The 17,024-nt window shown below is 40.5% G+C and overlaps 1 protein-coding gene across 4 annotated transcripts in view; it reads right to left on the minus strand.

The window, feature by feature from the left end:
- LOC308640237 (solute carrier family 28 member 3-like) overlaps positions 1 to 17,024 on the minus strand; it is a 110,815-nt gene that overhangs the window by 21,069 nt on the left and 72,722 nt on the right. For all 4 annotated transcript variants that reach the window (XM_081278459.1, XM_081278458.1, XM_081278461.1 and 1 more), the window contains 6 exons: positions 11,832 to 11,920; positions 9,756 to 9,847; positions 7,580 to 7,769; positions 4,828 to 4,972; positions 3,498 to 3,611; positions 2,856 to 2,933 (listed from right to left, as the gene is read on the minus strand). In XM_081278459.1, coding sequence (XP_081134585.1) covers positions 2,856 to 2,933; positions 3,498 to 3,611; positions 4,828 to 4,972; positions 7,580 to 7,769; positions 9,756 to 9,847; positions 11,832 to 11,920 — 708 coding nt within the window. The remainder of the gene's footprint in view (positions 1 to 2,855; positions 2,934 to 3,497; positions 3,612 to 4,827; positions 4,973 to 7,579; positions 7,770 to 9,755; positions 9,848 to 11,831; positions 11,921 to 17,024) is intronic.

A 17,024-nucleotide genomic window follows, 5' to 3' on the forward strand; every position in this document is an offset into this window, starting at 1 on the left:
TTACCATGCAGCTTCCCTCTCTAAGTCTCTTTTCTAATTTCTTCTAGATAGGCTTGAGTGTCAAATTGATTTGACTATGTCCCCTGAAAGTTCAGGTGTTGGAAACTTAATACCCAGATTCATATGTTAATGGCACTTGGAGGTGGGGTTTTTGGGAAATAATTAGGATTAGATGAGGGCGTGAAGGTGGGGCCCCCATAGTGGCAGTAGTGGCTTTATTAGAAGAGAGATCTGAGAGAGTTCATTTGCTCTGGCTCATCATCTGATGCCTTCTGCCATGTTATGAGGACCAAGAAGGTCCTTATCAATGCCAGCATGTTGGAATTAGACTGCCCCCACCTTAAATTTGTACTCTAAATAAACCTTAATTCTTTATAAATTATCCAGTTTCAGGTATTTTGTTATAACAGAAGAAAGAAGGCTAAACAGTATATTTCATAGAAAATGTGACCTCTCCCCTTCTTATTTTATTTTATTTTTAGTTTTAGGTGGACACAATATCTTTATTTTATTTTTATGTGGGGCTGAGGATCAAACCCAGGGCCTCATGCACGCCAGGTGAGCACTCTACCACTGAGCTACAACCTCAGCTCCGACCTACCCCCTTCTATTATGAGGTTTTCTTAGAGAAAATATACAATTTGGGGGGGAATTTTGATAGCTAGAGCCACAAACTGAAGGCCACTGGCAAATATTCTCATTGTCCTGATATTAAAAAGACATGAGCTTCATCACTAATTAGCAGAGTAACCTGGGTCAAGATGAATCGTGAGGCACTTCAGATCCTTATTTGTAGCAGCTGTGTGGTTCAGACAATTTATGGTTGATATTTGCACACAGTGCCTCCCATGGAGTATGCATTTATTCTTTTGGCTTTATAAATAAAAATTATTTTACCTATAGATTTTTGAATCACTAAAGTGATGACATTTTGAAGACCAGGTTAGTCCTGTGTTACAGAAGGATGTAACTGGCTAGATCCTATTTCTCTGTTGCTCTTTTGGAACCTGCAGCGTGTGTTTCTACAGGGAGCAGTTTCCACCTACATAGACCACACACCCCTGTGGGCCAGGTCTCTACTCAGCCCCACTCCACCTCAACAATTCCCCACTGTTCCCCCAGCTAAATGGCCAGATGATCTGCTACCAGAGACACAGAATGACCAAGGACAATTTGTACAAGATCTAATTTAGAAAAAATCTATTAATAATATATACTAAAAGACATTTTGTGCCAGTATTCAAAGCTCACTATGAGCCTCTTATTAGTTTTAATGGGTAGGCAGAACTTTCCTGAAAGCCTGAAGGAGTTAAAGGGGCTCATCCAGGGATTCTGAGTTGGCAGGAAATCAGAAAGGCCACTGCCCTGGGGCAAGAGAGGAACAGACAAGGTCTGAAGCACCCTTATTGTCTGCATAGCAAGTTACTCCTTCCTGTGGTTTTATTCTTTTTCCAAATCTCAATTCATTTCACGATATAAGCATCTTTCTATCTCACTCTATAAATGCTTGACCCTTCTCAGATAAGGCTTAGTTATCTCAACACCAGAGCATCAGATCAGCAGCTTTAGAAAAGATTCAGACCTTGACCTGATCATTGTACATTTATACATGTATTAAAATGTCACACCCCATGAATATGGACAATTATTATGTGTCAATAAAAAATTAGAAGTAGGGCTGGGGATATAGCTCAGTTGGTAGAGTGCTTGCCTCGCATGCACAAGGCCCTGGGTTCAATCCCCAGCACCACCAAAAAAAAAAAAAAAAATATATATATATATATATATATATATATATATATATATATATATATTTAAAAAATTCAGTGTGGGCTGCAGTGGCATACACCTGTAATCCCAGCTACTCAGGAGGCTGAGGCAATTAGATGGCAAGTTCAAAGCCAGCCTCAGCAACTTATTAAGGCCTTAAGCAACTAGTGAGACCCTATTTCAAAATAAAAATGAAAAGGGCTGGAGATGTATCTCAGTGGTTAAGTGGTTAAGTGCCCCTGAGTTCAATCTTGGGTACCAAAAAAAAAAAAAAAAAGATCCAGCATAAAAATTTGCCTAACTGAATGGAGTAATTTAGAGGAAAATTTGGAATCTCTAAGGGAGAAAATGTATGAACATTAACACCACAAGAAAGAAAGCTGAAGAAAAGCCCAAATATAACTTTCTGACTCAGTATTTGCAGGGACTTGCCAGAAGAGGGTGAATTTTCTGATGCTTGTTGGAACCCCAAGAGGGAATTGACTGTGGGGAACTGGCTGTGCCTAGGCAGAGGCCAGGTTGCCTCTCTGTTGATTAGCAGAAGGCTCATCCATCAAGATTGCTTCAGCAAAGGTTGTACAGAAGGAAACATGAAAAAGGTGTAGCCTGGGGATGGCTCTGGAAGAACACGGGTTAATGTGCTTGAGCAGCTGTCCCAAACTGCCTGGGACTGAGGAGTGCAGAGTGCAGAGCTGTTACCTGGAAGCCATTGGGGGCCATATGCCCATTCATTGCCGAGTGCATAAAGTTCTTTCTCCTGAATCTGAAGTTCAAGATACTATTACCCCACAGGATTCTTCACAAATACCTCAGCCAAGACCACCCCCCAACTCCCAACATTTGAATATTTGTGACTTCCCCTAGATATTTCCCTTAATGCTATACAGAAGTAACCTGGTGAAATGTGTGCAATCCTCTGACTTCAGATAACACTGCAAATGCAAAAGGCTGGTGATGTGTTGCATACCTAAAACAAGACCAGAAATTATATACCTGGTGTTTGGTCTTAGGTTTTATCTGAACATCTACAAAGATTGAGAAGCTACTGACAAGACAGGAAGTACATGGAAAAAGTTTAGATTTACCTTAAATGCAAAGAAGTGGTCTGTGTATTTTTCACCAAAGACAAATCTAGCACCAGCATCAGTGTAATCCAGAAAAATCTGATTTGAGAAAGAAAAAGAGATCATTAAAACCACTGAAATGGTCGTTACAAGCCATCGTAGCACTAGGCTCTGCAGAGGATGAGAACCATGCCCATGAATGGCATAGAGCTGTATTTTTGAATTATGTCTGCATAAAGATTTTCTGTCATGTCTGACATTTAGTCTGACTCTAGGTTGCTAAAGAACAAGCTGAGTGTGGTAAATTGCTCTAGCAAGCCAGAGATAGTACACAGGTGCCACTTGTTACCACTGGATGCAAAGGAAGCTCATTTCTCTGTTTAGAAACCAGCTTATAAGGGTAACATCCCTATGGGCAAGGTGATGGGGGAACAGGGATAGGGGATGGATGCAGTAGATAATATAGGTAAGGACAGCAGTAATCATAATTAACTAGACAGATTAATGTATTCCACACAAACAGGTATTTGTCTGATTCACACTATGGAAGTAAAATCTGGGTCAAATATTACAGACTTATAAACCTATTTCTGAGATGCCTCAAGGATTACATCCACATGTTAAAAGCATCTTAAATGTAAAGTATTCTTTTGAAACACTTACCTGAACTTGTGTGCCCAACCAATTGAAAGCAATAAATCCAGGATTAGTCCTTAGAATTAACAGTCCAAGAAGAAATTGTAACCCAATTCCCCAAAAGACAAGTCTCCAGTAAACCTATGCAGAATGACAGAGATATTATCTTATTAGAAAGTTAATGCTGACTTTAGCATAAACATCAAAAGAACCACTGATTTTTTTCTTTGGGAGGCCTGAGGAGCCAGGAGCAGAGTGTCTTTTGATAGAACCATAGCTTCAAAAGCTTAAGATTGCATTTCCTCTCCTTAAACCTGGGTTTTAAGTCTTTAGTGCTGGTGAATAACCACTAAGTTCTGATAAGTTACTTAGACACAAAGAGTAGTCTAAGAAGTGTCATTAAAGGAGGAAGGACCTGGCTTTTCTAGTCTTACTGTAAGTATTAGACAAATATAATTACTTCTCCTGCCTGGAAAATGGAAAGGCAGAACATGATTTCTCAGTGTGTCTGAGGCTTGTTGATCTGACAATTTTATAAGTGAATTAAATGAAATTCTACCCTATTGAGGGGCTCTTGTTTCGCTATAAAAGGAACCAATGACCTGTAATGCAGATGCAGGATGTGCAGCAGAAATGGACAATCATCTGTTTTTATTTTTTGGTGGGGAAATGAGGTCTGATAAGACCTATGGGAGCAAAGGCCCAGTCAGTGGAGATGCTTACCCAAACAGGGCAAGTGATTTGGATCATATCAGGTGAACTTGGCCTCAGATTAATGCTTTTTCCTCGGGTCAATCTTTCAGTCAGAAAATTCTTCCAGGGCTTGCCATTATGATTCATATATGAGAGCTTCTAGGTCTCAGAAATCTTGCCCATTTCATGAGTTACAGGCTGACAGACAAGGATGAGAATTGGATTCAATTGGGGGGAAAAACTGTATAAGGACAATTTTTTTGGAGTAGAAAAGCCCGAATTGCAAATAGAACTTTGATTAAGTGCAGGATCAAGTGCAAACTATTAAGTAATTTGTAGTCTTGGAAAACTGAGATCAAAATTAATGTAATTTTCTCTGTATGTATGTTGGATAGAGGCAGGGTGTACATGAGTAGAAATAGGATTTGACAAGGAGAGAATGTCCCACTGGTTGTGTAACTGGAAATTACTGAGAATGGATTGAGATAGTAATAGACAATACTTTGAAAGTTCCAGAAGAAGGGCAATTTAACCACTTAAATTACAGAACATTAAGAAAAATATTGAATAGTGAAATACTTTTATGATCATTATTTTGATCATATTTTTCACCTGGGGAGGGAAAACAAAACAAAACAAAAAATCCAACCAATTTCATACTTACTCTGGTTGGGTATTTGGAAAATATAAACAACAGGATAATGTACATTATGAGTCCACCAAAGGACACCAGCTGCTGTTGGCCCAATTTGGCAGTGTCGAAGATCAGCCAGAATATGATCCCTAGAATCAATAAGCTCCAAATCACCCTAAGGAAACAAAAGGGAGGTGTTGGGATCATTTGTTTTGCTAACTTAAGGCTTAAACTAAAATATTTAAAAATGCAGAAGAAAGTAACATACCCTGGCACCAGGAAGCTACACATTCACTTTCACATATTGTAACAGACTCTTTTTGGTTGAGGCTAAAAATGGCAAATAACCCCAAAATTAAACAATGTGACCCCCTCATTCTGCAACTCAGGCCCTTTACCAGCTCACAGATACACAAAGGGATCAGAGAGAAGAAAGGACATTTGGAGAGGAAGGTCTGGCTGTTTCTTTAAAATAGCTATCTGGATTCTCTCTACCTTGTCTTTGGGGATGGGTAAGATGTTAGCGTTGTCCCTTTAATGGAGAATTTGAAAGGTGTCCTCTGTAGCTGGGGGGCCTCTACAGAGCTAAATTGGATGTTAGGCTGGGTTCTGGCTCCCTGGGGAGTCTAATGGGCATGAGGAGGCTGATTCATTGCTTTGATGGCAGAACCAGAAAGGCTGTTTGCTATGTTGGGACTGCACAATCCTGATTTATTAGGCCAAGGATGTATGAAGTTTCTTGTTAGAATCCTTGGGGGGGTCTCTATGGAGAGAGAGGTCCTGGGAACAACCCAGTAGGGCCACCTGGAAGGAGAGGAGATCCTATAAAGAAAAGTGGAAGGAAAAGCCTCTAGTGGTCACTGAAGGAAGTGGGTCCTAGAGGAGAGTGGGCTTTGGCAATTCATAAGGCCCTTCCTCCAAGGAGGAGGGTCTCCTGCCCAGAGCAGGAAGCCACCTCCCTAAGTTGGAAGTGTCCTGGCCTTGATCCCTAGATTTGAGGTTGGTAGAGAAGCAGGAAACAAGGAGAAAAGAGAAACACAAGCCAAATCTGGGATGGTAAGATAGAATCTTGGCTGCGTTCCTAGTTTTCATTATTGTATGGGCTGGGACAGCTTCATATTAAAAATAGTTCTGGGGTTGGGATTGTGGCTCAGCACTAGAGTGCTTGCCTCATATGTGCAAGGCCCAGGTTCAATCCTCAGCACCACATAAAAATAAGTAAAGAAAAAAAAGGTATTGTGTCCAACTACAACTAAAAAATAGATATTAAAAAAATACTTCTGTAACCATTGGATTATTAACTAAGAGTGGGCAGAAGGGGCTTGAGGTTTTGGCATTTAATTCAAAATATGGGATAGATAGTTCCCATTGAATAAAATGGAAAGAATGATGGATGAAAAAATTGTTGTATTTTGATTACAATCTGTAGGTCATGATTTTAATATGTTGGTTAGACAAAAAGTCAGAGCTAATTGTCCTTGATATCAAGGCAATTTTTAAACCCCAATTTTTAGGTAGCAAAAGCCAATGAAAGACATTAGAGAAAATGAAAGCCTAATTAAAAAATTATTGGAAGTGTAATAAGGAAATGTAAATAGAGATATACCAGTTGATCTAAATTAACCAGAAATAGATTAAAAACAAAGGTTTATGCTTATCACAACATTTATAGTAGCAAAAAATTTCTGGATGTAGTAGTGCATGCCTATAATCCCAGTGACTCAGAGGCTGAGGCAGAAGGATCACAAGTTTAATCACTAAGCCTTGGCAACTACTTGGCAATCTACTTTGGTAGATTCAGTAGGTGAGCTATTGTCAAAATATTAAAAAATCAAATGAGCTGTGGATGGAACTCTGTGGTAGAGCACCAGAGCATCCCCTGGGTTCAATCCCTAGTACTGCAAAAAAAAAATATAAAAAGCAAAAAATTGTAAATAAAATAAATGTTCAACCATAGAGGAACTAAAAAAAAATTCATGATTGAATATATTTTGTAAATAAAATAAATAAGTTGTATTAGGAATATGTATAACTTGTGGGGCTGGGACCATAGCTCAGCGTGTACAAAGCCCTGGGTTCCATCTCTAGTGCCACAAAAGCAAACAAGGAAACAAACATCCGCCACCCCCCAAAAAAATAACTTGCATATGAAAATGGTGTTGGCCAGGGGTGTAGCTCAGTGGAAGAGCACCTGCCTATTATGTACAAGACTTGGTTTGATTCCCAATACTGCAAACAAAACAAAACAAACAAAAACCTATATTTGTCATTTTGTATTTATGAATAAAGTCTTTAAACAGGTACTGAGATTAGATTTCATGTTGCTGTTCCCTGACTGGTGCCAGGACAGATCTTACTAATTCACCCTGAGGCCATGCTATTAAAAAGTGCTTGGAAGACCTAATGCCATTGGTGCAATGACTAAAGCCTGTGCTGTCTTATACTCTTAACCACTTTTTGATATGTAGGTGTCTCTCTAATGAAGTTCTTAGAAGGTTATTAAATTAATTTTTTTTGGACCACATTTTATCATTCAGTATAACTTGAAATTAAGGCTACTGATTGTAGGGATGCTTGAACACATTTCAAATGAGTCATCATCTCATCTAGGCCTTGATTTCCTATTTGTAAAATGAAGGCATCATAATGGATTGCTCCCAAGGTTTGTTTCTAGCTTCAATATCCCATAAATGAGGAAGCAATTTTAGAACAAATTTTTGGAATTGTGTTGGAAAAAAATAATATCTCTCTTAATTGCAATAAGAGAAGCAATTGCACTTACCACTTCAGCCAGAACCAGTGGCTGTTCAGCAGCATTTTGCCTGGGGATATGATCTCATCAATTCGATGTTCATATTTGGCCATCAAGTGATCCCAGACAACGAAGAAGATGGCAGCCACGGTGATCCCAAAAAGAGGAAGCGCTCTCTGAAAATTCAGCACACAGGCTGCAATTACCAAAGCCAGGTAACCTGTCCAGGAGGCAAACACAGACTATGACCATCACTGAAGCCAGCTGGGCCCCAGCTTCCAGCCTTGATCTGGCGAAGGGGAGGTTTAATCAAGAACCCATTGAATGCAGGGTGCTTTAACGTGGGTACTGGCTCCTCTGGGGGAGGTTATTATTAACTTATTTATTTCAAAACAAATCCCTACTATTCGCACCATGAAGACTAGGAGGAAATGTGGAGGGGCTTCCTCTTTCCTTTTGCCCTTCTACCTGTCCCTAATCCTTTGGCTAAAGAGAAGCTCTACCTAGATGTTAACCAACTCCCTCATTGAAGAGGACTGTCCAGACTGCAGCCTCATTGCTTCCTTCCCTCCCTCAAAACCCCCTGGTGCCCAGAAACCAAGAAAGATACAACCTTGAGGACCTAGGCCTTCTGTTTTCCTCAGGGCTGGCCTTGAATAAACCTGATTTCTTTTTGCCAACACTCATCTCTCCAATATTAGTACCCAGTGAGGGGCAATCCAGATACTTGATTCTGGTCACAGAAAGGGTATTATTTATTTTCTTATAGACTTTAATTCTTGAATCCTGATGCTCAACCATTTAGCTTTTCTCTTTTTACTCTCCCCCTGTCCCCATTCAGATTCAGTAGGTGAGCTACTATCAGAAAAAGTTTAAGTATTAAAGCAACACTGGACAGAGAGGTATTGGTTTTCTAGGTTTGCAGCTTTTGCAGCTTAGAATTGGCCTAAGCTTGAGTAGGGAAATAAACCTACCAACAATCTCTAAGTGCTACAGTATTTCTAAGGAAAAGAGTGGGAGCAATGACTAGAGCAGGCTTTTGAAGAAGCAGATTCTCAGATGAGAATAAGGTCCCTGTTTTTAAAGGTCAGCAAGCTACAGTCTGCTGGTCTGCTCCTTGTTTTGTAGGTGGCAAGTACAAATACATTGTTTGCTTGTATTTGTACTCTATACATAAAGTTTTATTGAAACAAAGCTAAGTTTGTTTAAATATTGTCTGCCTGTTTTTATTTTTTTTTAAGTTTTTTTTAACCACAATGGCAGAGTTGCATTGTTTTGATAGTATGTATAATATGTCACGAAGCCTAAAGTACAACCTGCTACAGGGAAAGATTATCAACTTTGCTGTTTCCTGTTTCAGCTGAGAACCAGTGACACTTGTGACACTGGTGGTACAGCAATCTTGTATTAATGTCTGTAGATTTGAGTGGGATCATTTACATTTTGTAGACAGAGTGTTCTTATCTATTTATTTATTGGTACTTGGAATTGAACTCAGGGTGCTCTACTCCTGAGCTATACCCCCAGCATTTTTACTTTTTATTTTGAGCCTTGCTTAACCTTGTTATCTTGCTTGCTAGAATTGCTGGTGTGTGCCACTTCCCCAGCAGGAGTGTTCTTTAAAATGGGACATGGAGGGAGTAAAAGCAGGAGACATTCTGGTTCTGCCTTCAGGCAAGAGGAGTGGGCTAGTTGGCTCTAGACTCTACATCCTGTATTCACCTGCTACAAGTAGGTTTTTGTTTTGTGACCATCACTGTGTCTGCCAGTTACTCAAGTTTTTCCAGATTTGCATTAACCAATGCACCTCTCCAAATCCATATCACAATGACAAAGTCTTTGTGAGCCCCCAGAGCAGGGTAGGTGCTAAAGTTTGAATGTTTTCCCTAAAGTAAACTACTGGAAACTTAATGCCCAAATTCATATGTTAATAGTTAGGATTAGATAAAGTCTGATGGTGGGGCCCCCACATGACATTAGTGGTTTTATAAAAAGAAGAACAGAGAACCAGGCTAGCATGCATACTCTGTCTCAAATTAGGATTCCTTTTGCCACATTATGGTGCACAAAGAAGGTCCTTGCCAATGTTAGCATCTTGACATTGGACTTCAAACCTCTGGAACTGTGAGCTAAATACACCTCTATTCTTTATAAATTACCTATTCTATTGTATAAAATGGTATTTATATTGCTTTTTGGTATTTACCTGTCAGTAAAATGCCCCAAATGATGTATCGAATAGTAGTTTTGTGTTTTTTATAAAAATCATAAACTGTATCGTACTTCCTTTCCAAATACCTGGAACACAAAAGCAAAAAGGCAGAGAGAAGTAAACATGAAATAAACCGTGATGCTAAGGCTAGATTAATCTTTATAAAGCAAGCAAGAAAACAACAAACATTCACAAGGCATATATCTTACAAAATAGAAATGGGAAATTTATTTCATTTTAGATGAAAATCAGCCATGGGTTGGATTAATCTTCACAGAATTGAGTGTGCCAAACCCTGAGGAATTAGATGTAGAAAACATGTTCCTGGGAACAGAGCAGGGAAGATGAGTAACTAACTAAAAGCTGAGATACCCCATATTTCACTGCAGAATTGTCGCCACCACAGTAACATATATTCATGAGAACTCTGTGCAACTTAATCTTGTACCAAAGACAACTTAGTAATAAATCATTTGTAAGTAATAGCAGCACAATTTCTTTTAAAAGCTTCATGTAACAATTGTACCCCACTTTTTTTGCAAAAAATTTTCACATAAAATCTGAAGATTATGTGGTGAAATATGGTAAATCATGAGAGTCCTTCTGAATAGGAAGTATCAGAATAGATCAGTCATAATGATGGGTATTATTGCATGTACTCTCATTGTTATGTATGTGTGAATATGAGTACTGAGCATTAGAAATGCTCTGGAAGATCTTGGGTGAATAAAAGTAGAATAAAGACCATGTTTTTCATGATCTATTTTAGGAAAAGCTAATAATATCCACCCTCAGTTGTGGATATGGTGTTTTTTAAAAAAAAGTATCAGTGACAGAGAGTGACATTTAATAGGGTACATCTGTCTGTTGTAGGTTGACTTTATTTTTAATTGTAGGGGATGTGTGTTGTTCATTATAGCAACCTGAATCCACAGAGCAGAGTGGTTGGAGAAACACACTTAGGTTATTTGGTTTATCTAGGCTGAACAATTTCCAAATGCCTGGTGTTTATTTCAGTACCAATAACACAGTGAAACCTGAGTATATCTGACCATGAGAATGTCACAGCCCCTTCTGGGTCAAAAACTCATTAAGTAAAATAAAGGATGAAATTCAGCTCAGTTTCTAGTGGTAAATATTCTTGATGGTTTATATGTGGCAAGACCTCCCAACCCTAATTCTGACTGATTCCATAATACCTTCATATATATAAAAATCATATTCCTCAAACCCAGCAAGGTGGCACATCCCTGTAATTCCAGCAACTCAGAAGACTGAGGTAGGAGGATCAGAAGTTTGAGGCCAGTTTCAGCAACTTTGTGAGACCCTCAGCAACTTAGCAAGACCATTTTTCAAATAAACAATTAAAAGGGATGGGATGTAGCTCATGGTAAAGTGCCCCTGGGTTCAATTCCCAATATAGGGAAAAAATATTCTTTCTGAGATGTAGAATTTTAAATCAAATTTATGTGGGATTTCCAAAATGGATAAATATTACAGTGTTATAATAAGAGTACCAGACAGTCTTGAACTAGGGATCAAAGGCTGAAATTCCAAGTTAGTTCTGTTTTTCTCTGGCTGATTGACCTTAGGTAGGTCACTTCTCTGAGCTTTTTTCCTGGTCCCAAAATTAAAGGTAATAATCTTGCCTCTCCTACATTATGGTACGAACCTTGGTATACAAGGTAAGAGCAACATTTTGTTGAGATTTAAAGTGGATTGAGTTTTGAGAAATTGATTGTTATTGATTGACATTAAGAAGATAAATTAACTACTTTTGTATGGATTGGAGCGATTACTTGGTAATTTGCACCTTCAATTAGAAGACTGTCCTGGGTGAATTTAAATCTAGATATTGGGTTCCCAGAACATCAGCCGTCTGAATTGACTACATCGATCATCCTAGAGCTCCATTAATTTTTCTGAAAATGGTGTTGGGTGGGTGGGGATGGGAGTGGTGACAGTTTCTAATAAATCATAACAAGTGTTAAAATTTAGAAGGGGATAAAACAAAGGGACTTATACAAATAGGAGCCCAGGCATCATTATTCCCTGGTTTAAACGCTCTACCCTTTCTGATGTGTGTCCTGGTCATCCTCCATGTCTTCTTCTTCTTCTTTTCTTAGAGAATCCTGCTCAATGTTGACCAACTCTTCACCCTGGAAATCATTAGAGCTGAGATGAAATAAAAAAAAAATACTAGGCATTATGGACTCTGGTCTCCTTAGCTCAGAATTGTGACCAAGGATTTCCAATAGGTCTTTTAAAATTGTTATGCAAGAAAATGGCTCCTATTATCTACTGCATAGACATTTTTTCCTCCTATAATTATGAGAAATTCAGGATCACACTTATCTCTCCCTTTCCTCCCAGAGGAGCCGTTGGCATTCTTTCCTTATGGGAACAGGCTCATCTTTCTGCTTTTTCTCCTGTCTCTACTGTAATTATTCAACACCAGTTCTGTTTTCAGGCAAGAGTTAAATGAAGTTTAATATCAGAGGCTGCATAAATCTCCCTTTATACTATACCAGCTCCAGTTTCCAAAGGACTGAGACCAAAACTACTTTTATTTTTCTGGCAAGCTCACTGCTTGGTCTGCAGAGGTGAATCCTAGCTCAGCATCTTCAAGAGATGACAAACCAATGTTCCCTTGGGACATAACATCCTTCTATCATTTGGGTTGAAGGGGAATATTAATATTTCCCTTACCCAGCAAGGCCTGCTCTAATTAATGGAATGCAGTATATATTTGATCCCTCTTTCGTGGACACTCTTTCTAGGTGCAGTCTGAGCTCTCAAATATCCACAAACCATCTTATTCCCAGGAAGGCACAGAAGGTTTTTTCCCCTTTCCCATTCTGCAATAATGTCTCATCTGATAAGTCTGGCTGTTGTAACCAACAGCATGGAAGCTTGCGGTAAGGGGTATACAGATGTAGAAACAGTTTTGAACATGCACCAAGAGATAGGGTGTCAAATTTCAGCTTTTGTCATGTGTTATAACCACTGTGGCCTCTGATTCTCTGTACTTTATATTATAAATTGTTAGGATGCTTCTGAAAAGAAAGAATCTTCAAAGATCATATAGCCCTGCTGGGCGAGGTGATGCAAACCTATAATCTCAGTTACCTTGGGGGCTAGTGCAGGATCACAAGTTCAGGGCAGACCTGGGTAACTTAAACCCTGTCTCAAAATTAAAAACAAAAACAAAACAAAAAACAAAACGGAATGAGGTTGCAGCTTAGTGGTAGAGTATCTCTGGGTTCAGGCCCCAGGACTAAAAAGAAAGAATAAAAAAGGTCCCTTCAGTCCTCTAATGCCAAATTCTGTTATACTTATGATTCAGATTACCTCATTTTCTGGGATGGACCCCCAGAAACTAGGAAGGGGAGAACAAAACCTGAAGAAGGACCAGCTGCGTCCAAACTGAAAATGCTAAGAACAGGGGTAGAGATGATTCTTATTTCTTTATTTCCTTCTAAGATCTAGCTTCACCCAAATTCAAAGTTTGGCTAACAATTGTCAGATGGTTGTTATTTTCTTGCAGTGACAGTGTCCCAAGTTACCTACTCTTTATGCAAAGCCCAGCATTAGTATCCTTTTCTCTTTTTTCAATACTTTCTTATCTTTTTAAAAACACAACACCAAACCCCCTTGACCCCTACAATCATGGGGCATCTGCCCTGCACCTTCCCTACCTGCAAAGAGTTGTCCCTTCCCTGTCTGGCCACTGCAAAGGGTTGCCTTTACTTTTCATGACCACTTCCCTACTTCCTGTTCACTGCAGAACCACTGTGATTATGTTTCTACTGACCAGCTTCTGCCAAAGTCAAACAGGGCTTACTTTGCCAAATCTAGTAGCTATTCCTCAGTCTTCACTTTTCTGATTATAGTTGTAAAATAGATAAATAATTTTTTTAAAAAAGTAGACTTTTTAGAGTAGTTTTAGGTTCATGGCAAAACTGAGATGAAAGTACCGAGATTTCCCATATATCCTCACACAGCCTCCAGACTATAACATCCTGCAACACAAGTGTATATTTTTTATAACTAATGAAGCAGCATTGACACATCGTTGTCACCCAAAGTCCACAGTTTACATTTAAATTCACTTTTAGCATTGTGCAACTAACATATACTCACCATGGTAGCTTCGTGCAGAATCGCTTCATTGCCCTAAAAATGCTCCTATTCATCCTTCTCTCCTCCCCAACTCCTAGAAACCATTAATCTTTTTACTCTCTCCATAGTTTTGTCTTTTCTAGAATACCTTATATTTGGGATGGTATAGTATGTAGCCATTTCAGTTTGGTTTCCTTCACTCAGTAACATGCATTTAAGATCCCTCCAGTTCTCTTCATAGTTGGATAGTTTTTTTCTTGTGCTGAAAAACATTTTGTTGTCTCAATCTACCACATTTATTTATCCTTTCCTACTGAAGGACGTCTGCTTCCAAGTTTTGACAATTATGAATAAAGCTGTTATAAATGTCTGTGTGCAAGTTTTTATGTGGACTTAACTAGTTTTCTTTTTTGTTTATGGAAGAATAATTAACGGCACAAACACTTTTTACAATATATTAAGTGAGATACATTGCTACCTAATAAACGGGATAGTATAATCTTAATATAGATGACACATTTGGGTGCAGAGCAGGCTGAACTGTGTTCTCTGCAGGGCAGGCTGAACAGATGTTGGCTGCAAGATAGCCCACACACTCAAACCCCCCTCTATCTGGTCCTTTATCACCTGTTTGCCTCAAGTCTGAACATTCAACCCCGCTCAAGGCTGAACACTTAACCCCCCCCCCTTGGGCCAAAAAGGAAGCTTGCAGACCCAGAGGCCCCATTAGATTTGGGCTATACAAACTCCCTCCTGCCAGGACCCCCTCTCTCTTGCTCTCTCTCTCTTGCTCTCTTTGTCTTTCTTGCGCGCGCTCTCTGTCTCTCTCTTGCTCTTGCTCTCTCCCTCTTCATCTCTCCTTTTCTCCTCTCTCTCTCTCTCTCTCTCTCTCTCTCTCTCTCTCTCTCTCCCTTCTTTCCTTATTTCTTTTCTCTTTGTTGCAATGCTGCAATAAAGATCTTTTGGTTGCTCTGAGTGTTGTGGTCACTTTTCTTTCATTTGGTGCCGAAACCGGGTTAGAGGGTTAAAACCCACTTTTGGGTCCCTCTTCCTTCGGAAGTGCCACTCACCAGATGGCCTGAACCCATTTTCTGGATCGCCAGAACTACATCCACCACTGACCTTCGGTTGGTGAGTTTCCCTTTCCTGGAGTCCTAAACCCAATGGTGGTGTCAGGAGGATTTGGCCGTTGATTGTTTGGCAAACCTCTTTGCCCACCTGCGGGGAGGAAAACACCCCACCACAGCCTTTAAGGCTACGGTGGCCCTCAGGAACTCCTTCCTAGGGCAGATTAGATTCCTGGGTTCAAACTTATTCCCTTCCCTTCCCAGATGGTAGTTTCCCAGCATAGGCTTTGTAGATCTTCCTAGAAGGACTCTGTAACTTCCAGGGACACATAACAGAGAACTGAACATCACCCCACCCAGACCTTCACCGTCTTGGTGGCTCTCCTAAAATCCTAGTCCTCACACCTTCAAGACTCGGCCGCCAGAGAAAACCTTACCCTCCCCTTCCTCTCTCTTCCCCTGTCTCTCTCTTTCCCCTCTTTCTGGCCCTGGGAGTATCCGGCCTCTCCAGGAGGGGTCCCGAAAAGTGTTGGCCAAGGTCTCCCAGGGCTCCGGCTCCGTCCAGGATGAGAGCTTCGACTGTCAGGATTCGGTGACGACCAAACCCTGCAGCTCGAACCTGCCACTAAGGGCACTGCTGATTTTTGGCTCTAGCGGGGACACCCTTTTTGCCAATAAACCAGTTTCCTCCTTCTCTCTTCCACTATCCTTGCGTCTCCTTCCCTCTCCCTTATACTGTGTTTGTGTTCCCTTCCTTCTCCCTTATACTACGTTTGCGTCCCCTTCCCTCCTCCTTATACTACTTTGCGACATGGGTAATGTGTCCTCTCTGCTGGTCCACTCTCCCCTACAATGTCTCTTGGATAACCTCAAAACCCTCTCCTTGACACCTGACATCAAATCCCAAAAACTGATCAAATATAGCACCCAGGCCTGGCTCACTTATCCCTTAGACAACCAAACAGATGGTGCCCCTTTTGGGTCCCTGGATCCCTCCATTCTAAGGGATCTCGACAATTACTGTGAGCATTCGAAAAAATGGGTAAAAAGCTGCTATATCAAAGCTTTCTTCTTGCTTGTGCTCTCTGCACCTTTTGCAGACCTCTGCAAATTGCAAACCAACACCCACAACCACTGATCCCCAATCTCCTCCTCCTCTGGACTCATCCACTACTTTTGACCCTACTGATGAATTTCCACCCTATCGCCCAGCTCAAATAGGTCCTCACCCTCAACCTTCTGCCCCAGCCCCTCCACTGTCTCCCCCACCTGAACAACCTGACTTCTCCTTTCCACTCACTAGATCAAAAACCTAAACAACCGCCTTTCCTCAAACCATTGCCTCTTTCCTGAGGTAGCAGGTACTGAAGGAATCCCTCCACCCACTCACTCCTCTCTTCTTCTGTCAGCGCCCACATCAGGTCCCACCAGGTCCTCTTACCAACTAACCCACAGCTCAAAAAAGCTGAGGAGAGCCCTTGGACCCCTATCAGAGATCTGGTGAAAATGGCCTTTAAAGTTGCTTTGTCATCACTGAAAACAGGTTACTAAGAATTGTCCCTTACAGGCTTTTTGGAATATTCACTCCCATCCTCCCCTCTGCTCTACCTGTTCTGCTGCTCAAGTTTTCCTTGCTAGGGAAAATCCTATTCTTTTACATCACTCCTTCCTCATTCTCAGATCCACCGAGCTGCCTTCCTGTCTTCCCCTCCTTACCCCAGCCCACAGAAAAGTCTTAACTGACCTTCAGAAATCTTCACCACGGCTGATGTTAGACTTTCAGCAAAAGAATCTCTTCAAAAAAGTTTAATGTAGATAAACTTCCTATTTTCCTGTTGCCCTGTTCTACTTGGCCACTGGCTGGAAAAATCAGCACTCCTAAGCTAGACACCCCCTTACTAGTTTTTCACAAAATATGTAAACAAGGCCTCTGGCCTTGAGCTGGGGCTTCACAGAGAAGGCTACATTTCTAAGATAAGGAAGTTACCAACTGGGCTCCATGATAACAGCTGGGGGGGGGGAGGGAGGAAGAGGAGAGAAAGGGAAGAAAAAGCTCTCCCCTTCCCAGGTGTGT

The sequence above is a fragment of the Spermophilus citellus genome (assembly GCF_964194105.1).
Source record: "Spermophilus citellus genome assembly, chromosome: 2".
NCBI classification, from domain to species: domain Eukaryota; kingdom Metazoa; phylum Chordata; class Mammalia; order Rodentia; family Sciuridae; genus Spermophilus; species Spermophilus citellus.